The sequence below is a fragment of the Vicugna pacos genome, chromosome 3 (assembly GCF_048564905.1).
Source record: "Vicugna pacos chromosome 3, VicPac4, whole genome shotgun sequence".
Taxonomy (NCBI): Eukaryota; Metazoa; Chordata; class Mammalia; order Artiodactyla; family Camelidae; genus Vicugna; species Vicugna pacos.
In genome coordinates this window covers 5,463,699-5,482,281 of record NC_132989.1, presented here as the reverse complement: position 1 = coordinate 5,482,281, position 18,583 = coordinate 5,463,699, and the positions used below count along the sequence as shown (strand labels likewise).

General features: G+C 38.5%; 1 protein-coding gene across 1 annotated transcript; it reads right to left on the bottom strand.

The window, feature by feature from the left end:
- Nucleotides 1–5,703: 5,703 nt before the first annotated feature.
- Nucleotides 5,704–6,675, bottom strand: LOC107032916 (olfactory receptor 2T29-like). Its single transcript, XM_015234392.2, has one exon. The coding sequence runs from the start codon at nt 6,673–6,675 to the stop codon at nt 5,704–5,706; it is 972 nt and encodes a 323-aa protein (XP_015089878.2).
- Nucleotides 6,676–18,583: the final 11,908 nt, after the last annotated feature.

Below are 18,583 nucleotides of genomic sequence, written 5' to 3'. Positions count from 1 at the left end.
AAATGAGCCAAAATAATTGTAGTTAATATATGTCAACACATTTACTTCACAGTTTTTCCTTGTGATCAGAATGTTAAAAGCTACTCTCCTAGCATCTTTCAATTATGTAATAAAGTATTATTAATTACAGTCCCTGGGCTATATGACCTGTATATTTTATAAGTTTGTATGTTTTGACCCATTCACTCATTTTGCTCACCTCACACCCAGCCTCTGGAAACTACCATTTATGTTTTGTACGTGTGATCTTGGTTTTTTGTCTGTTTGTTTTAAATTTTACGTATAAGTACAATTGTATGGCAGTTGTTTTCTCCTGTCTAGCTTATTTCATTTATCGTAATACCCTCAAGATCCATCCATGTTGTCATAAACCGCAAGATATTCTTTTATATGGCTGAATAATATTCCGTTGTATATAAACCATATTTGTTATTTGTCAATCTTTGGATGAACACTTAGTTGTTTCCATATGTTGGCTCGTGTAAATAATGCTGCAATAAACATGGAGATGCATGTATCTTTTTGTTAGTGTCTTTGTTTTCTTTAAATAAATACGAAGAAGTGGAAGTGATGGATCATATTGTAGTTTCCCTTTTAATATTTTGAAGAACACCAAACTATTTTTCATAGTGACTGCACCAATTTACATCCCCATCAACAGGCATTGTGGCTTAGGAAGTCTGCTGATGGGTGGGGCTGTGTTCCTACCCAGTATGTTGTTTGGCCTGAGGCTTCCTAACCCTTAAACCTACATGATGTTGTTTGGGGCTAGGTCTTGGTGCTGATGATCCAATCAAAATGTCAACCTCCAGGAAAGCTCATGTAGATGAACACTCCCAGAATGTCTGCCACCAGCTTTTATGTCCCCTTGGTGAGACACAGCCATCCCCTACCTCCTCAGGAGACCCTCCAAAACCAGCAGGCAGGTTTGGCCTAGGTTCCTATGAAATGACTGCCTCTGCACTTGGACCTGGCGCATGTGGGATTCTATGTACGCTTCCCAAGAGAATGAAGTCTCTGTTTACCCCAGTCCCATGGGACTCCTGAAGTTAAGCCCCACAGCACCACTGGCCTTCAAAACCAGATTTCCTGGGATCTCTTCCTCCTCCCAGTGCTAGGACCCTGGGCTGGGGAGCCTGGCATGAGGCTCAGAATTCTGACCCTTGTGGAAGGGCCTCCATTGGCCTATGTGTCTGGTTTTTGTGCAGTACCATGCTGTTTTGATTACTGTAGCTTTATAGTATAATTTGAATTTAGGGTGTGTGACATCACCAGCTTTTTTCATTATTCTCAAGATTACTTTGGCAACTCGAAGTCTTTTGTGGGTTCATATGTATTTTAAAATTATTTGTTCTAGTTATCTGAAAATTGTCATGGGTATTTTGATAGGTTTTGCATTAAAGCTGTACCTTGCTTTGGAAAGTACGACAATTTTAACTATATTAATCCTTCAATCAAAGGGCATGTGATATCATTCCATTTCTTTGAATCTCTTCAATTTCCTTTATCAGTGTTTTATTGTTTCAGACTATACGTCTTTCACCTCCTTGGTTAAGTTTATTTCCAGGTATTTTATACTTTTTGATGTGATTTTCAAATGGAAATTTTTTGCTTTCTCTTTCTGATACTTTACGATTAGTGAATAGAAAAGCAACATGTTTTCTGTGTGTGAGTCTTTTTTGTTTTTGTTGGTGATGCAGGATTCTTTATTACCAAATACACAAGAAAGGAAAACAATAATTTGGTGGAAAATCATGAAAACATCACCCAGGGTCCTTGGTTTCTTTATTTTCCCAATAATTTTCTTGATTGATTGAAAGTACATTCTGGAAAGTAGAGGTCATGCCTTATGCTTTAGAATCACACCATTTTAAAATTGAAAAAGATCCAGCAAATTATCTCAGCTGCTAGAAATTCAGAAGCCTCAAGGTTTAAGCTGATTATATCAATGAATAAAAATGTTGGACAGGGGACATCATGACATGGAAAACAAACTATTTTTTTTGGAGGGGAGGTAATTAGGTTTATTTGTTTATTATCTTTGGAGGAGGTCCTAGGGAATTAACCTGGGACCTCGTGCATGCTAAGGGTGTGGCTTACCACTTGAGCTATATCCTCCCCCTGTAAATTAAAATTATATCCTTCAATTTCACTGAATTCATTTATTAGCTCTAATAGCCTTCTGTTGGGGAATTTAGGGTTTTCTGTGTGTAGTATCATATCATCTGCAAATAGTGACAGTTTTACTTCCTTTCCAATTTGAATGCATTTTGATTCTTTTTATTGTCTGATTTCTGTGTCTAGGACATCCAATATTATGTTAAATAGAAGTGGTGAGAGTGGGCATTCTTGTCTTGTTCCTGAATTTAGAGAAAAGGCTTTCAGCTTTGAGTAGGATGTTAGCTGTGGATTTGTCACAAATGGACTTTATTTTGTTGAGGTATGTTTGCTCCATACCAAATTTGATGAGAGTTTTGATCATGAATAAATGTTGAATTTTGACGAATGCTTTTTCTGCATCTACTAAGATGATCATCTAATTTTTATCCTTTCTTTTAATTATGTAGTGCATCACATTGATTAATTTGCAAGTAATGAACCATACTTGTGAACCTGGAATAATTCTATTTGATCATGGTGCATCATTTTTTATATATTATTGGATTCTGTTTACTATTATATTGCTGATGATTTCTGCATACATATTAATCAAGGATATTGGCCTATAATTTTTTTTCTATGGTGTCGGCGGTTTTGGTATCAGAGTAATGGTGGCCTCACTGAATCTTTTTGCAGTAGTAACACCAGAAGTCAATGGTTACAGATCACCACAATCAATATAAAAATAATGAAAGTGTTTGAAATATTGTGAGAATTCCCAAAATATAACACTGAAACGTGGAGTCAGCAAGTGCTGTTGGAAAAAATGACACTGATAGACTTGCTTGACACAAGATTGCCACAAATCTTCAATTTGTAAAAAACCCCATATCTGCAAAGCTCAAGACAGCAAAGCACTATAAAATGAGGTATGTCTATACACAACATTTGAGTTCCTAGCCATGCATTAGAGGTTTGCATTTTCTGAACTCATTGTCAAACTTACATAGACACCATTAGGTTATAAAACAATAACCTTTGAGGGAAAACAGGTAACTAAAATTATGTTAAATGTGAATTCCAGTGTACCTAATTTTGTTTTATTTACTAGGCTTCATTTCCTGAGTCATCCCGAGAAAAATTATTTTGCTTCTCCTGTTTCTTCAAATTTTTGTAAACACTTAAAAAGTGAAATATTTGTGAAAGCAATGCAAAATCCTCAGCTTCTAACCTATGTTGGTTTACTCCTAAATTTGGTAAGAATTTGAATCATCATCCTTAATGCTCTTTGGAGGATGTAGAAACGTGAGGCTTATTGTTATGGGTATAAAGCCATTTGTTTGCTCAAAAGCTGGTGGCATCGTGAGCACAAATACATCAATACATTTTGAAGCTGGACAATTTTAACTACTTCAGTGCACAGCTACTTATGTGGCTTTGTGAGTAGGTGTACTTCAGAGACAGAAACTCTTGCTTCTTTCATTCTAGGTTTGAGACATTTAGAATAGCAATTAGTAGTCCCTATTTAGGACTTCTGAGAATTATATACTATATGCATTTGACTAAGAATTTCCCATTTGCACAGTGATTGTAATTTCTTATTAGTAGAGACAATGGAAAGCTGAATTTTGACCATTTTATTTAAAAATGATTCATCATTCTTAAATCATTTTTATCCAAATCCTTTTTCCTTTTGAGATAGAAGAAAAGTCATCTTTGGAAAAAGATGTTTCCAAATCACATTTTGTTACATTTTGGTCCATTTTCCCTGATATGTAGGGTGTTTTAAATGGATCTATTAAGTATGTATATCATTATGGTCCAGCAAATTGAAGGGTGACACACACTCAACTCTTTTAAATGTTAAAGAGTGTACATATTTTTTTCATTCTGTTTGTGAAAAAAAAATCGTAAATTGATTTTCCAACCTTGTTTCCCCAAATACTGCATGATCCTTATTTTATAGTCATGAGGTAACTGAGTATGTCAAGAGGAAAAGCAGATCTGTACTTTTCAAACCATCTGATAATGCACAAGTTGACACAGCCCAATGGAAATTGGTAGACATGCAAACAAGTTTGTGGTTTATGAAACAAATTCAGCAGCGCTCTGCTTACCCCCAAACACCCAGCCTAGTCCCTCTGATTGTTAGGGCATAGGACATTCCACTTAGATAGACACCACTCAGCTCACCATCCTCGCTGGTTTCTCTACTTCCAGTCTTGCCCTTCTCCAAATGATTGCCACCATTTTAACATTTCTGAAGTGCAAGTCAGAGAATTTCACTCCTATTATTAAAAGTATGGGCCATTAAAGGACAATAAATGAGGATATAAAGTGAATCAGGAACAGATACCATTGGCATATCTATCTCTCCTGCTTGGCCAACCGTTTGACCTTTACTCATGGTGTTACTTTTCCAAAATGGCATCCAATTCCTGTGCAAGTCCCCCCACGCTAGCATTGTGTACTCATCTGAGGGCAGTATCTAGTCACCACTTAACACCTAGATCCAGGGTTCTCTCAACTCCCCTTTGTTTGGCTAAACTCACGTATCACCGGTGGAACTCATCTGTCCTTATCGCTTATCCTTTTCAGCAGGAGCATCAAAACAATCTATGTATTTTGTCACAACTATTTGTATAAATTAAACCTACAGTTCAAATTTGGGAGGGGCAGTAGGGATGTGTAATTTAGATTCTGAACCCACCTATTATTTTTAAAATTATAGTGTAAGAAATTTTTGTTGAGTAAAAGGGATTGGATGTGTGATGCTTTTCCTCTGCTTGCTTTGTAAGTTAAATACTTCAAATGAAATCTCAGCTTAGATACCACCTCATGGGGGGACTGTTCCCTCCGTGATGGAACATTGGGGTTTATGTAACTCCTTCCATTTGGAGTTAATATTTTTTTCACACAGTACCTTATGCAGTCTTGGATTTTCAGTCTACCACAAGTACTAAGGATTTCAGAGAGGCAGCATTCACTAGATGCCTTCAGGACTCTTCATGGGTTTACTGAGGAACAAAGTGGCCCTCAGTAAAGGTAGGCAGAGGACTGGGTTGTCTCAGAAGTGATCAACCACATTAACATGAACGTGATTTCTAAGTTATGCCACTCACACTGCCACCAAGCATAAACTGGGAGCTAAAAATGGGAAGAAATGTTGGATACTTTACTCTTTATTTTTAAGTAATTTCAAGTATACACTTGCACCACGAATAATAACAGCACAATTAACACGTACAACTTTCACCTAGATTCGTCTGTTAACATCATAGCTCCTTTTCTTTGTTACCTCTTTCTATCTCTCATCAGTTATGCACCTTATGAACTTTTCCCTCCAAATATTTTAATTATGTATTTTCTAAGAATATGAATATTCTCCCGCAGAATCACAGTGCAGTTATCAAATTCAGAAAAAAAATGTAACATGGATTCAATACCTTGTAAAAATATTTTGAATACAGAAAGAGTATACGGGGAAAAAAGCTTCCTCTAAAGAGTATGAATATGAGATAACACATCATGTCATGAGAATCTGAAGAATGGCATTGGTATAAGATCATAAATTTCTGACATGTAGATAGGGAAGAAAAACTATTAATGTAGAAAGATCTTACTTTTTTGAAAGACAGACACCTCATTCAACACCTTCTTTAAAGCCTCCGTGACATCCTTATTCCTAAGACTATAGATTAAAGGGTTTAGCACAGGAGTGAGTATGGTATAAAAGGCAGATACGACCATGTCCTTCTCAGGGCTGTGGTAGGAGCTGGGGAGCATGTAGGTATAAACGGCAGCCCCGCAGAAGAGGATGACCACAGCCATGTGGGAAGAGCACGTGGCAAAGGCCTTCTTCCGGGCCTCTGCTGAGTTCATCCTGTGGATGGTGAGGAGGATGAAAGAATAGGAGCTTGAAATGACTGTCACAGGGATGAGGAGCATGAGGACACAGCACAGGTACATGAGTGTCTCATAGAGGGAAGTGTCTGAGCAGGAAAGCTTCATGACAGCAGGGACCTCACAGAAGAAATGATGGATCTCCCTGGATCTGCAGAAAGGAAAGGTCATGGTGATGGGTGTGAGCATTAAGCCGTCCACCGATCCCAGGATCCAGCAGCCAGACACCAGGAGAAGCCATACCTTGTGGTTCATGAACATAGAATAATGGAGCGGATGGCAGATGGCCACATAGCGGTCATAGGCCATGGCAGCCAGAAGGAAATATTCTGAACCTCCTATTGTCAAATAGAGAAACATCTGCATCCCACATTCAGGGGCTGAGATCTTACTCACACCCATTATCTGGTCCATGAGCATCTTGGGTGCAGTGACAGAAATGTACATCATATCAATGAGAGACAACTGGCTGATGAAAAAGTACATGGGGGTGTGGAGGTGGGTATCAGAGTATATCAGGAGGATCAGGATGCTGTTTCCAGACAAAGCCATCAGGAAGATCACAAAAACGACCACACAAAGGAGAGCTGGGTGCTTGGACTGACTGAAGAGCCCCATGAGGATGAAATCCAGCTGTCCAGTGTGGTTGGCCGCCCAGGTGGAGTTGGCCATGGGGTTTCACCTAGAGCACCAAGGAGAGTTTTGTCATTAACAGATCAATCATGGGATATGACCACCTTAAGTGAATATTTAGTGAGCTGTGGTGTATGTGTGTGTCTGTGTGCACACACTTGATGCACAACAACCCAATTGTGCTAATGGGAGGAAGTGCCATGGAACTGTAGATTCTGGGATCAAAAGTTGCCTGTAACTCAACAAACTTAGTGGAAAACTGAGAATTCACAGCTGTTGGTTAAAGAAATGTTTACTTATAGTAAAAAGGTAGTCATTGTTATACAAGTCAAATTGTACCAACCTTTCTGTTTAAGGATCCAATGGGATCTTAAAACCTCTTGGAATGTATTCCATGTGAGAAAGAATTAGAAAGTAACCGAAACATATTTTGGAGCGAAATCCATACCAAATGTTTGAACTTCATCTGCCTGTAGGTTCAGCCATGCTGTGAGGCTATGTGGTTGTGTGGAGCGAGCCATGCATCCACAGAATCAGATTGAGGTCCTCACCGAAAACAAACCCTTTAAATATCCTAAGAGCAGCAAATGAGGAACCGAGATTCTGAGGCAGGACTATGGCTATGAGCCCATAGTACCTTCTACTCACCATTCCTCTGTCCATTCTGCATAAAAGGGATACTAATCTCAGATCTCAAATACGATTAGGATTAAATGAGATAAAATAATGAAATTGTTTAGAACATTACCAGTTACCGATGAATAAGCATGTGTATTGTTAGTTTGGAGTGTTAATATCTATCGTAATTATTGTACAGATTCTATGTAAGAGACGGCTGTTACCCATTTAAAAAAATTATTTCAGATGCATTACTTCAGTTTGCTAGTTTTATTATTTTATTTATTATTATTATACATACATATACAAATTTGGATAGAATTATTTCTGTAATCCCAGAACATTACATATATATGAATATACATATATATAATTTAGATATATTTAATCAGACTTTCTATAAATAATACAAACTATGTAAGTATATATTATATAGATATGGATATATAAATAGAAGTAAATATATAGCATATTTCTTACTTTAACCCTGGTTAAGCTGAACTTTATGCAGAATCCCATCTCTGTTCTGTCCAGTACAGTCCTCTCCAACTTCATCTCCTTTAAGCCCCTACATTTGTTCTGAATCTCAGCCAGAAGAACCAGGATTTAGAAGGTCATTGCCATTTATAAGAGAATCAGTTATTTGGTTTATAAACATCATCTACTTTATTGTCTATAGCGATCAATTTTTCTGGAAACAGATGCAGAGGGAAAAACTGAAAAACACTGAGAAATCTCTGACTCCAAGTCAATATTACATCCTCTATCGTGCTGCTCATAGCATGTATCTGTTTTGGACACTGAAGACAAATTCAAGAAAAGTTAAACTTGGCTACATTCAAGGAGGTCACAGTCAGTCTGTTCATTCACAGGAGAAATATACAAATGTGATTTAAAGCAGAATTTTTAAAAGCTGCAAAGCAAGTAAGAAAGAACAATAGAAGAACAGATGTCTGGCCTTTCTGAAGAGAATCAGTAATAGCTTCTTCTACATTTTCTCTCGTAGAGATTAAGCCTTTGCAAATTTTTAATTTTTGACATGTGAAATGTTTAATTTTGTAAATCTTTATCAACAAGAAGGAAATATTGACCTCTCTTTCTCAGAAGAGTTTAGAAGTGTTCAGGATGCAGAAATATCTCAGGAAGAGGGTGGGAAGGGATAGACTGGGATTTCAAAATTGTAGAATAGATAAACAAGATTACACTGTATAGCACAGGGAAATACACACAAAATGTTATGATAAATCACAGAGAAAAAAATGTGACAATGAGTGTGTATATGTCCATGAATGACTGAAAAATTGTGCTGAACACTGGAATTTGACACAACATTGTAAAATGATTATAAATCAATAAAAAATGTTAAAAAAATTTTTATAGAAATAAATTTAACAAGAAATATGCAAACTCTGTACAAACAAGGAAAAAATACATTTCCTTAAACAAAAAAATTCAATATTATAAAGATGTCACCTCTTACTAATGTAAGTAATAAACTTAATTCTATATAATAAAAAAAAATTTCCAAGTTTCAAATATACTTTATGTTCTTGCAATAATTGCAAAGAACAATTAAAATATTCAACTTATTAACTGTCCCATGTTCCGGGGTGATAAAGCAGTAGACAACACTGAAAATGAATTTGATGCCTCAATATAAATATCTAACAAATTAACATATCTAACATGTTGCATTAAAAATATAGTATTTCTGTCAGAGTCTACCTAAACTGGTAGATGAAAGCTGAGCTCTGTGCAAAATTTTAAAACAATCCAGTAACCTGAAGACTCACCTGTGGCTGAGTTTCTGTTTGTGGTCAAAGTGAAGGAAGGACCAGTGCAATGACTGGCACACGTGAAGACCTCAGAGCTGTTTGCTGAATGATGAAGGGAGAGCGGGGAGGGAAAATGGGAGGCAGCAGGTAAATCTCTGTTGCACTTTGGCAAATGGGAATCTCTGTGATCAAGTCACAGTGAGCAGCCCGCCTGGCACACTGGACGCCATGGGAATGTTGTCTGTGTCATGCAAAGGCAACTAGTCTCCCTGATCACTCTTACCCTTCTTTATCCAATTGCCAGAGTTTAATGTAATTGGAATAGTGCATATTTTTTGGGCGGGCATTATTACCAGCAGTAATAGAACAATATCAAACCTTTTATGAGGCTGACAGCATCCCAATGATTGTTCTATTTCTTTACCGTATGTTTTCTCCCCAGGAACCTGTGAGGCACGTACTCATCGTACTTTCTCCTTTTGCAAGATAAATAATTCAGGTTTTTCTAGCATCTGCCTAGCATCCCACATGAGCCAACACCGGGTAGGTCTGCTAGGACCCAGTCTTCCCTCCGCAAAGTCTGCAATTTGGGTATTAGCCACCCGCTGTCAGCTTCATCTGGGAAACATAAATGTGACTGAGACACTTATTTCAGTGTTTAACCACCAGAAGTATCCACATTCAATGTAAAACCAGTGCCCTTTCTTCTATAAAATCAGTCTCAAAAAAGCAACCTCATCATACAGTACATACATATAGACAATAAAGGAGGAGTGTATTTACTTTTGTCCATAAATGATTGGAAATCAAAACCCATATTTTAATACAATGCAGAGATAAATGTTATATAAAAGATTTAAGAAGAGACAAAAGCTTGCCTTTCTCCATAAAAATAGATAATAGGGGAATCATGAGGAAATAGAGTCGAGAATTAATAGAGTCTGCCAGGAGCAGAACACGTCAAAACCAATAATTACCCTTTTGATTCAGTAGTTCTGTCTTCTTATTTGTTTTACCCCAACATCTGATGATGCCAAAGCCTCATCTAGAAGGGATAATGGAAAGTGGCTAGAGTTCATTGTATGAAGAGAGAAGGAGGGTGACGCCATCCCAGGTAATGCTGTGCCCGTTAGGGGAGTGGATGAAGGTTTTCTGATGATAAACCCCTCAAGGACCTTCAAGAAGAATGCAATTAAGAGAGCTAAAAATGGTAACAGATATCTGTGTTGCACTTTTCTGGTTTCCTTCTTATGTCTTTAAAAAATTTCCTTCTATTATTAAACTGGAAATCTTAAACAGTATTAACAATCATCTCAAATCTTACCATCACCAGTAAAATCTTATCAATGAAATAAATGTTCATTCATATATACCTTAGCTTTTTCACATTATAAAAAACTTGTATGTGTGTATACCCTCATTGATTCTTCAAGAATATCTTGTGAGGTACTGAAACATCCCTTGCCTTTCAGAGATACAGATTCTGAAACTCATAGTCTATTTGATGTGTCAAAGAAAAAATTAAGATCAAGTGTAAGGTACTCTCTCAGACAAAGGTTACATCATAGTAGTTATGTATTGACTTCAGACTACAAATATTTACAGAATTTATATCATGTACCAAGTAGTTGGGATAAACCAGGGACAAAGATAGAAGCAACCCTATCCTTAACAAAAATTGCAGTCAGATTATTCTGAATTTTTCCTGTATTTGTATTCTCAAATTATGTTGATTATTTTTTCCACGGCATCCTTTGTCCACTCGGTGATTTTTGTTTTTAAGTCCCGCCTTTGGGGGTTGAATCCCCCTGTGTCATCCAGGGTTTCTGCTTGCAGGTGGTTTGCCCTAACCCCTTCGTCACTTGGTTTCTCTTAAGATTCTGAGAGTGCAAGTCCTGGGAGGCACTGGACGGTGTAAGAAAGAAAGAAGTTGCATCTTTTTTCTTGCTTCTGGTGATGGACTCTGGCAGCTTCAGCAGCTGTATGCAACTGAGGACCATGTGGGCGCTGCAGTATTCAGCACCCTAAAGGCAGTTTCTGAACACTCTCAAGATGCAGGCCTCTGGGATGGGATCCCACCAGTGACCCAGGAATGCAGTGTCCCCATCAGCTCAGCAATGTGGGCACACGGGGCCCCATTGGTTGATGAGGTCTCTTGGTCCTTGGTTGAAGACACTTCCTCTCTTGCTTCTCCAACCTTCACTTCAGCCATTGGCCAACTTTGTAACTGATCTCCTGCATCAAATTCCTTCTGTTTGAAATGTGTAAAGTGTTTGCATATGACTGGACACTAAACAATGAGGTTAATGTCATATCAAATTAATTATATCTCAATTACAATCTCCTGAATATTGAATAACCATGTTGCATTCAAATTTCTAAATTATAACTTGTATTGAAATAAAAGTGCTTTTATAGAAGGCATTTTCTGAATGTGATTTTTTCCTAAATTAATTTACCAGTGGGTATACAATGTTTCAAGGTTCTTTATACACAACACTAAATTGCTTTTCCAAAAACCTCCTTAAATTGTGTTATTGTTATTGAGTCAAAGCTCATTCCACTTGCCACATGACAGGCCAATAATTGGAAAGACGAGGTGTTTGATTAAGGAATAGCAACTTTATTCAGAAATCCAGCAGACCTAGAAGGTGGTGGACTAGTGTCCCAAAGAGCCATCTAACCAGAATTAGATTTCAGGCTTCTTTTGTACTTAAGTGAAGAGGTGTGGTGGGTTGTTGTAAACTTCTTGGTGCAGGAGTCCTTTGTTTTTGCACATGTTCAAGTAGATCTGTTCACAATATTCCTATAAACCTCCAACAAGACAATTTTTTTTTTCTATTCTGCAACTTTTTTTTTTTTAATACTCCAAGGATTGGCTGTCTTCCTTGTGACCTGTCAGCTCTTTCTGGTTGCTGCTGTTTGTCCTCAGGCCCATGTTTGGCCATTATCATTCCAGTTTAGGAATAGTCAGGCTTGGAAACTGCCCAAGGCTGGTCTTAGGGGCTCCTGGGTGCACAGGGAGGGAGGTGCCTTCAGGAGGAAGGCAGTCATGCTTTTTTAAATCTCTATATGAATTGAGAAGTGTTATGCCTTAAAAATCAAGTCTTCCAGAACATTGAGATATTTCAGGCTATAGAAACCTTCGTTTACAAAGGTGCAGAGCCAGCGTGACCGAGCATAGGTGGCAGAGCACAAAGGTTAGAGCGAAAGGAATAGATCCAATATAGTTTGTTCTTTTCTGTTATAATTCCCACTGTCAATGTCCATTCCACAACCTTGTGTGTAAAGGAGCGATAGCTGTTCTGGCTACTTCCTGATAAGTGGGGGCAATGAGAGGGTGATCATGGAGTGGAATTGGTCAACCTGGGACTGGAAGTATTTCTGAGTCCTAAGCTGGTCACACAGCACTCCTGTTTTATGGTCCTGTTACAGTTCTTAGACAAGCATCTGAAACATACACATTAACTCAGCACTTGGGATGAGAATGTTCAGGATACTCTGCCTTATGCTACCTTTATATCCTGCCAACATTTTACAGAAAGAGGAGTTGTTTCCACCTTCGGTACTTTCCAACAAGTGGCTGTCACCGGTGTAGTGAAGCAAAGAGAAGAACCAAAGTCATTATTACTTATCTGCTGTAGGCTTGGCTGGAAACAGTATCTTAAGATCTTCTAATGGCTCGAAGACCAAGTCTGATTTTCTTCATCCCACCCAGTTTCTGGATGAGCCAGTTTTAATCTACTATCTTATCTCAGCTGATTTAACAAAGACATTTGTGTTCAGCATCACCTTACATGGTCCTGTCCACTTAGGGGCACGTCGATGTTCAGGCCTTTCTTCTCTCCAGGTTTTGAGGAAGACTCAATGCCCTGGCTGAAGCGAGTGCAGGACCACCTCAGTTGAGTGGGCAGATCTGTTGGAAGCAAACTCATGAACAGAAGTTAACAGTGCCTGAAGTCTTAATATTCTTGGTACCTGCTAAGTCCTTTAAGACATTCTCCTGCCTGGGAAGACACCTGGAATGGCCTACTATGTGCTATTTCAAAAAGGCTTGATTTAAACTTACTTCTGGGACCCACTCTAATCTGTAGCAGGGCAATTGGCACAGCCTTCTTCCATGTTAAATTATCCTCCGGACACATTTTAACAATTTTCCCTGTTGATTATGGTCTCCAGAATGAATGCAGTTTCCAGTCAACATGGTACCTGTTGGGTTGGGTTACACTGGAGACAAAAGTAAGTCCATTGTAATTCTGAGGGGTGTTAGGCAATCCAAACTGAGAAATAATTTCATTAAAGCTGGCTTCAGCTACTTCACATTTTTTTTCCTGTCTTGGGGGATATGCTTCTACTCATCCTGAAAAAATGTCCACAAACACTAACAAATGTCTGAAGATTCCCAGCATCCTTGTTCAAGAGGACTTGTATTTGCCACATGCTTTTGGCCTTTCCTGGGTTACTGTCAGCCCACACTTCTGGTTTCATCTTTTTATAGCCCTCCGGATGAAGAGGTTCTGTCTGTTTGTCCAAGTTTTCCATGAGAGCCACCTGTAGGTTTAAAGCCTGTTCCTGTTTAAACCCAGGACACGGAGCGCTCTGAGATCAAGTTATCATTTAGTTTACAGAGAAGATCTCAGTTTGGAAGGGAGATAGGGCCTGTAGGCATGTTCAATAAACTATGTTGTCATGTCAAGGTTTCTAATTGACCCTCCAATCATTGTAAAAATGATTGTTTCTGTACTTCTGGGGTGAACTGGGCTGTTCTATGTGCTATTTTGGTGCTTAGCATGGAATAATTTGTCCCTGTGTCTACCAAAAAGATCAATCAGCTTGTTACCCACTGTCACCTTTCCCCAGGGCTCCTGTTGGGATATTTGAATTGGGTGTTGTAAATCCAAGGAGACCAGGCTCTTCGTTCATCATCTAAACATTCTCCCCTTTTTACCATCTGAAAGGTATCACTGCTTTTCTATTCCTCAGCCCTCCTTTTATTTAATTTGGGGCATCCCAATGTCCTTCTTCTTTACAATAAACACATCGTTCCTTACCTAATGATGGCTTATTTTTCTTAGGGCCTCTTGTCTTTTGGGAATCCAAAGAGGGTGGTCAAAGAAGTAGCATTTCACCTTGCCTCTTCCTTTTTCTGCTTCTGTTCTGTGATGTTGAATACCTTAAAAGCAGTATCTTCCAACTGATTCCTTCTGATTCCAAATGCACCATCTAGTTTTTGCAATTTTCTTCTGATATCTGGGTTACTTTGCCCAATAAAGGTCATAGTCACCATCCTAGCATTTTCAGGGATCTTGGGATCTGCTGTAAGCCTGATAAATTCTTTCCAAAAATTCAGAGGGGACTTCATTTGCTTTTTTACTGAATTTCTTGAATTTCATTCAAATTCTTTTGTTGTCCATGAAAGGTGGTGGGTCATTCGTAGAAACTCAGCCAGCTGGACGTTTGCATTTAGGCCCCTTATGGGATAACAGCATAAGAAAAAATTACCCTGCCCCAGAAGTGGCTCCTGGTCCAAACTGAGTGCCCTGCCAGGTCTTAGATGGCATCACTAGACCAAGTCCCTTTTTCCTGGAACTAACACAGGATTTTCAAATGATTCTTATAAGGAGGGGACATTAGTTTCACCACTTTCTGAGACACAGTGTCGAGAATTAGGGCTGGTGGTTTAGGAATGAGAGGCAGTAGAAGGAATTAGATATATTGGAAGAAACTCTCATTCTCTTCCTCTTTTTACTTTCCTTGATGTAATAACACAAACACATGCACCTGGGGGATTTCATTATTCTTCAATGATTTTTCAAAAAATAGTCCTAGTTGTACAGAACCATTGAAAGGTCACTATTGCTCACCATTTTATTGTAAAATTGTAAATAGCAATTGATCCTCTCTAGCAATCAAAAAAATGACTCTTTTCCTTGGCATCAACCAACTGGACTACATTCTGGGCTGGAGCTTTTGATGATTTTTGGAACCAAGTGGAATCTCTTCTTCCTGGAAATGTCCCACTTTTGAACAAGAACAGACTGTGGTGTGTGTGTGTGTGTGTGTGTGTGTGTGTGTGTTTCTTTCCTCCATTTGAAATCAGTAAAAATTTTAAATATCACAAAACTGACTTGACTGTAAATGGAGAACTAGTACCAAAACAAAGTAAAACAGAAAACCCAAATGACAAACAGAAAACCTTACATAAACCCTTCAGCACAAGAGCTGTCAACTCAACCCCCATGCAATGTGACACCTTGGAGAGCTGTTGGATCCACACCAACAATGTCTTTTGTTGTTAATTAACAAAGAGAGAGAGTGACACCAGGTAATTTCTATTTTAGATATAGAACATGGTACCCAGGCTCCCAAAATAATCCTGCAGAATTCCCCTGTGGAGATCCTAACAGGTACTGTGGACAAATATTGTTACAATGAAACATAACGAGACTACTTCTCCAAAATGCGCCCTAGAGGACTTTCTTTAGGGTTAAATGAAACCACTTCCATCTTTTAAAGACAGAAATAAAACGAAACAAAACAAAACCCAAATGGTGAACACAAATGAAACAAATGAAATTGTTCAAATCAGGTAAAAGTCCAGCAATTATTTCCTCTTTCCAACAGGGTACCCTACTCAGATACAAAACCAACTGGCTTATTGTGGAGAAAGAAAAACCCAAATGAAGGAAAATGAGAATTTCTGGCTCTACACACTGGAGAGATGTAACCTCCTGTACTGCCTGTCAATGCCAGATATCCATTCCTTCCCCGATCTGTCAAGCCCTGGGGCAGCCGGTGCCACTTTGTAATAGAAAAGAACAAATCTGACTTCTTAGATCTGTCCTTTGGCTAACACTGCGCTGTTTCCTGTCCTTAGTCATGCTGGCTCAGCGCCTTTTGTAAAAGAAAGTTGCCTAGAGCCTGAAATACACAGGAGAGCCCATTCTCAAGGCTCTGACCTTTAAGAGTATAACACTTTCCCATTCATGCAAAGTTAAAATGTTGCAGCATAGGAAATAACATTTGTCTTGTTGGAGGTTTAGAGAGAAACCATGACCTGATCTACATGGACAACTGGTAGAACAGAGAATTCCGACACCAAAGAAGTTTGCAACAAGCAATCACACCTCCTCCCCTTTTTAGTAGAAAAGGAGCCTGAATTCTGACTTGAGTCAGATGGTTTTCTAGGACATTAGTCTGCCATCTTCTTGGTCTGCTGGCTTTCCGGATAACGTCATTATTACTTGCTCCAACACCTTGTCTCCCAATTTATCAGCCTGTTGTATGGCAAGCAGTACGAGTTTGGACTTGGTAACAACTTCAGCGAATTTTGACGGGAAGACCCTTAGGAAAAGTGGCCCCAGCAGCTGCTCGGGACTTACTCCAAAATTCCCCAAGTAGGGCCTGCTGGCCAGGAGCAACTGGACACCTAGTGGTCTCACCAACATTTGTTATGAAGTCTGTGCTCCCAATGCTTGCCACACAACTGGCCAATAAACTGAGAAATGAGGTGTAGGAGCAAGGAACTGTGGCTTTATTCAGAAAGCCAGCAGACTAAGAAGGTGGTGCACTGGTGTCCCAGAGAACTGGCTTCCCCAAGTTAGAATTCAGTCTTCCTTTTATACTAAGAGGGGAGGGGATGTGACTGGTTATTGCAAACTTCTTGGTGCAGGAATCCTTTGTTTTTGCACCTGCTCAAGGAGGGCTGGTCACAATGTTCCTATAAGTGCTCAACAGGACAGTTATTATTTTTTGCTCTGCAACTTTTGATCTTTTTTTGAATGGAAAAAGGTCATAACTGTAAAGGTCAAGCATGGGAGGCAGAGCATTGAGATATTTCATAATTTTTTGCAAAGCGTGACTAAGCACAGGCAACCACACAATGGTTACAGCTAAAGGGATAGATCCAATATGGAGTTAGGTATGTTCTTCTCTTTTATGCTATGCTATCAAACTTCACTTGAACTAGCATTAAGGTATATGTGCTTTTCCATCTCAGTCGGTTTGAGAGGTTCATCATTGTTTAACCTGGCTTTGTTGATTACTTACATGTTTATATGATTTTTCATGTATTTATTCATGTAACCACTCCTTATTGGAACTGTCTATATCCTCTGTACCTTTTTATACTGAAAGCTTTTCTTTGAAAATATATGTGAATATATTAAAAATAGTAACTTGTTGTGAATAATATAATATTTTTACTTCAGTCGTGATTTTGATATTTTGCCTCCTAAGAATTTTTTAAAAGTATTTCATTTAACATATGAGTTTAACGATTTCCATTAGCAGTTTTGTGTTTAGAAAGTTCTCACACACTTCAGGAAACTAAAAAGATATTCATCATTGCATATTTTTAAGTATGAGCTTGAGAGTATTTTTGTACATTTAACTTCTAATACAGCAATAACTTACTGGGGGTATGGTATGGAATGGATTTCTAAAATGGTTGTTTTCAGGTAGAGACTAAGTTCAAGTGCTAAATGATTAATTTGCTTACTTATTCCAAAGTATTTATATACTACCACTTATGTGCTTGCTCTATTCCAGGTTCCTGATATTAGAAACAATGATTCTGCCCTCATAATGCTCTTATTCTAGTGGAAAATAGAGACAATACACTACTGAATACGTAATGTTATGTCAGGTGTTAAAATTAGAGTGAATAAAATTAAGGTAGGATGAGAGAATGAGAATCACGAGGAAATCTGTTTTATACTGGCTGGTTAAGTCTCTTCATTCAGAATGTGAAATTTTAGCAGACCCAGGAAGGAAACAAGAATTTCAGACATTAAATATCTGGGCAACAATATTTTAAGTAGAAGGAACAGAAGGGGTAAAGACTGTGAGACAGAAACACATTTGACATGTTTGATCATCCGCAAGAATATCTCTGTTCCCAGAGAAAGTTGCAAAAACACAGAAAACCAGGTTGTACGTAGACTCAAGGGGCCGGTCCTCCAGGACCGACAGGGACTTCAGAAGGACCAGCGATCACCAGGGTTTGTTTAAGGAAAGGTAAATCCTTTGATCTCTCCATCAACTCTGAATGAGAGCTTTGCTGGTTACATTAATCCTGACTGGAACTCTTTCCTTTTCATCATTTTAAGTATATCGTGCCAGTCCTGTGTGGCCTGCAGAGTTTCTGCTGAAAAGATAGCTGATGTGTTTATGGGAGTTCCTCATAGGTTATTGGTTGCTTTTCCCTTGCTGCTTTCAATTTCCACTCTTTATTGATTTTTTGCCATTTTAAATACAGCGTCTTCTTGGGCTGCACTTTGGCTTAATGCTGTGTGGGAGTCTCTGCACTTTCTGTATTTGGATGATTATTTTTTTCCCCCAAGGTAGGGAAGTTTTCAGCTATTATGTCTTCAAGTACTTTCTCAGCACCGTTTCCTCTCTCTCGTCTCTGTCTTAGAGCCTTCTTAAACTGTTCTCATTTATTATCATTTTTTTCCTGTTTAGCATCAGCGATTTCCAATACTCTGTCTTCCAGCTCTGATCCTTTCCTCTGTATAATTTTGTCTACTGTTGACTCCTTATACTGTATTTTT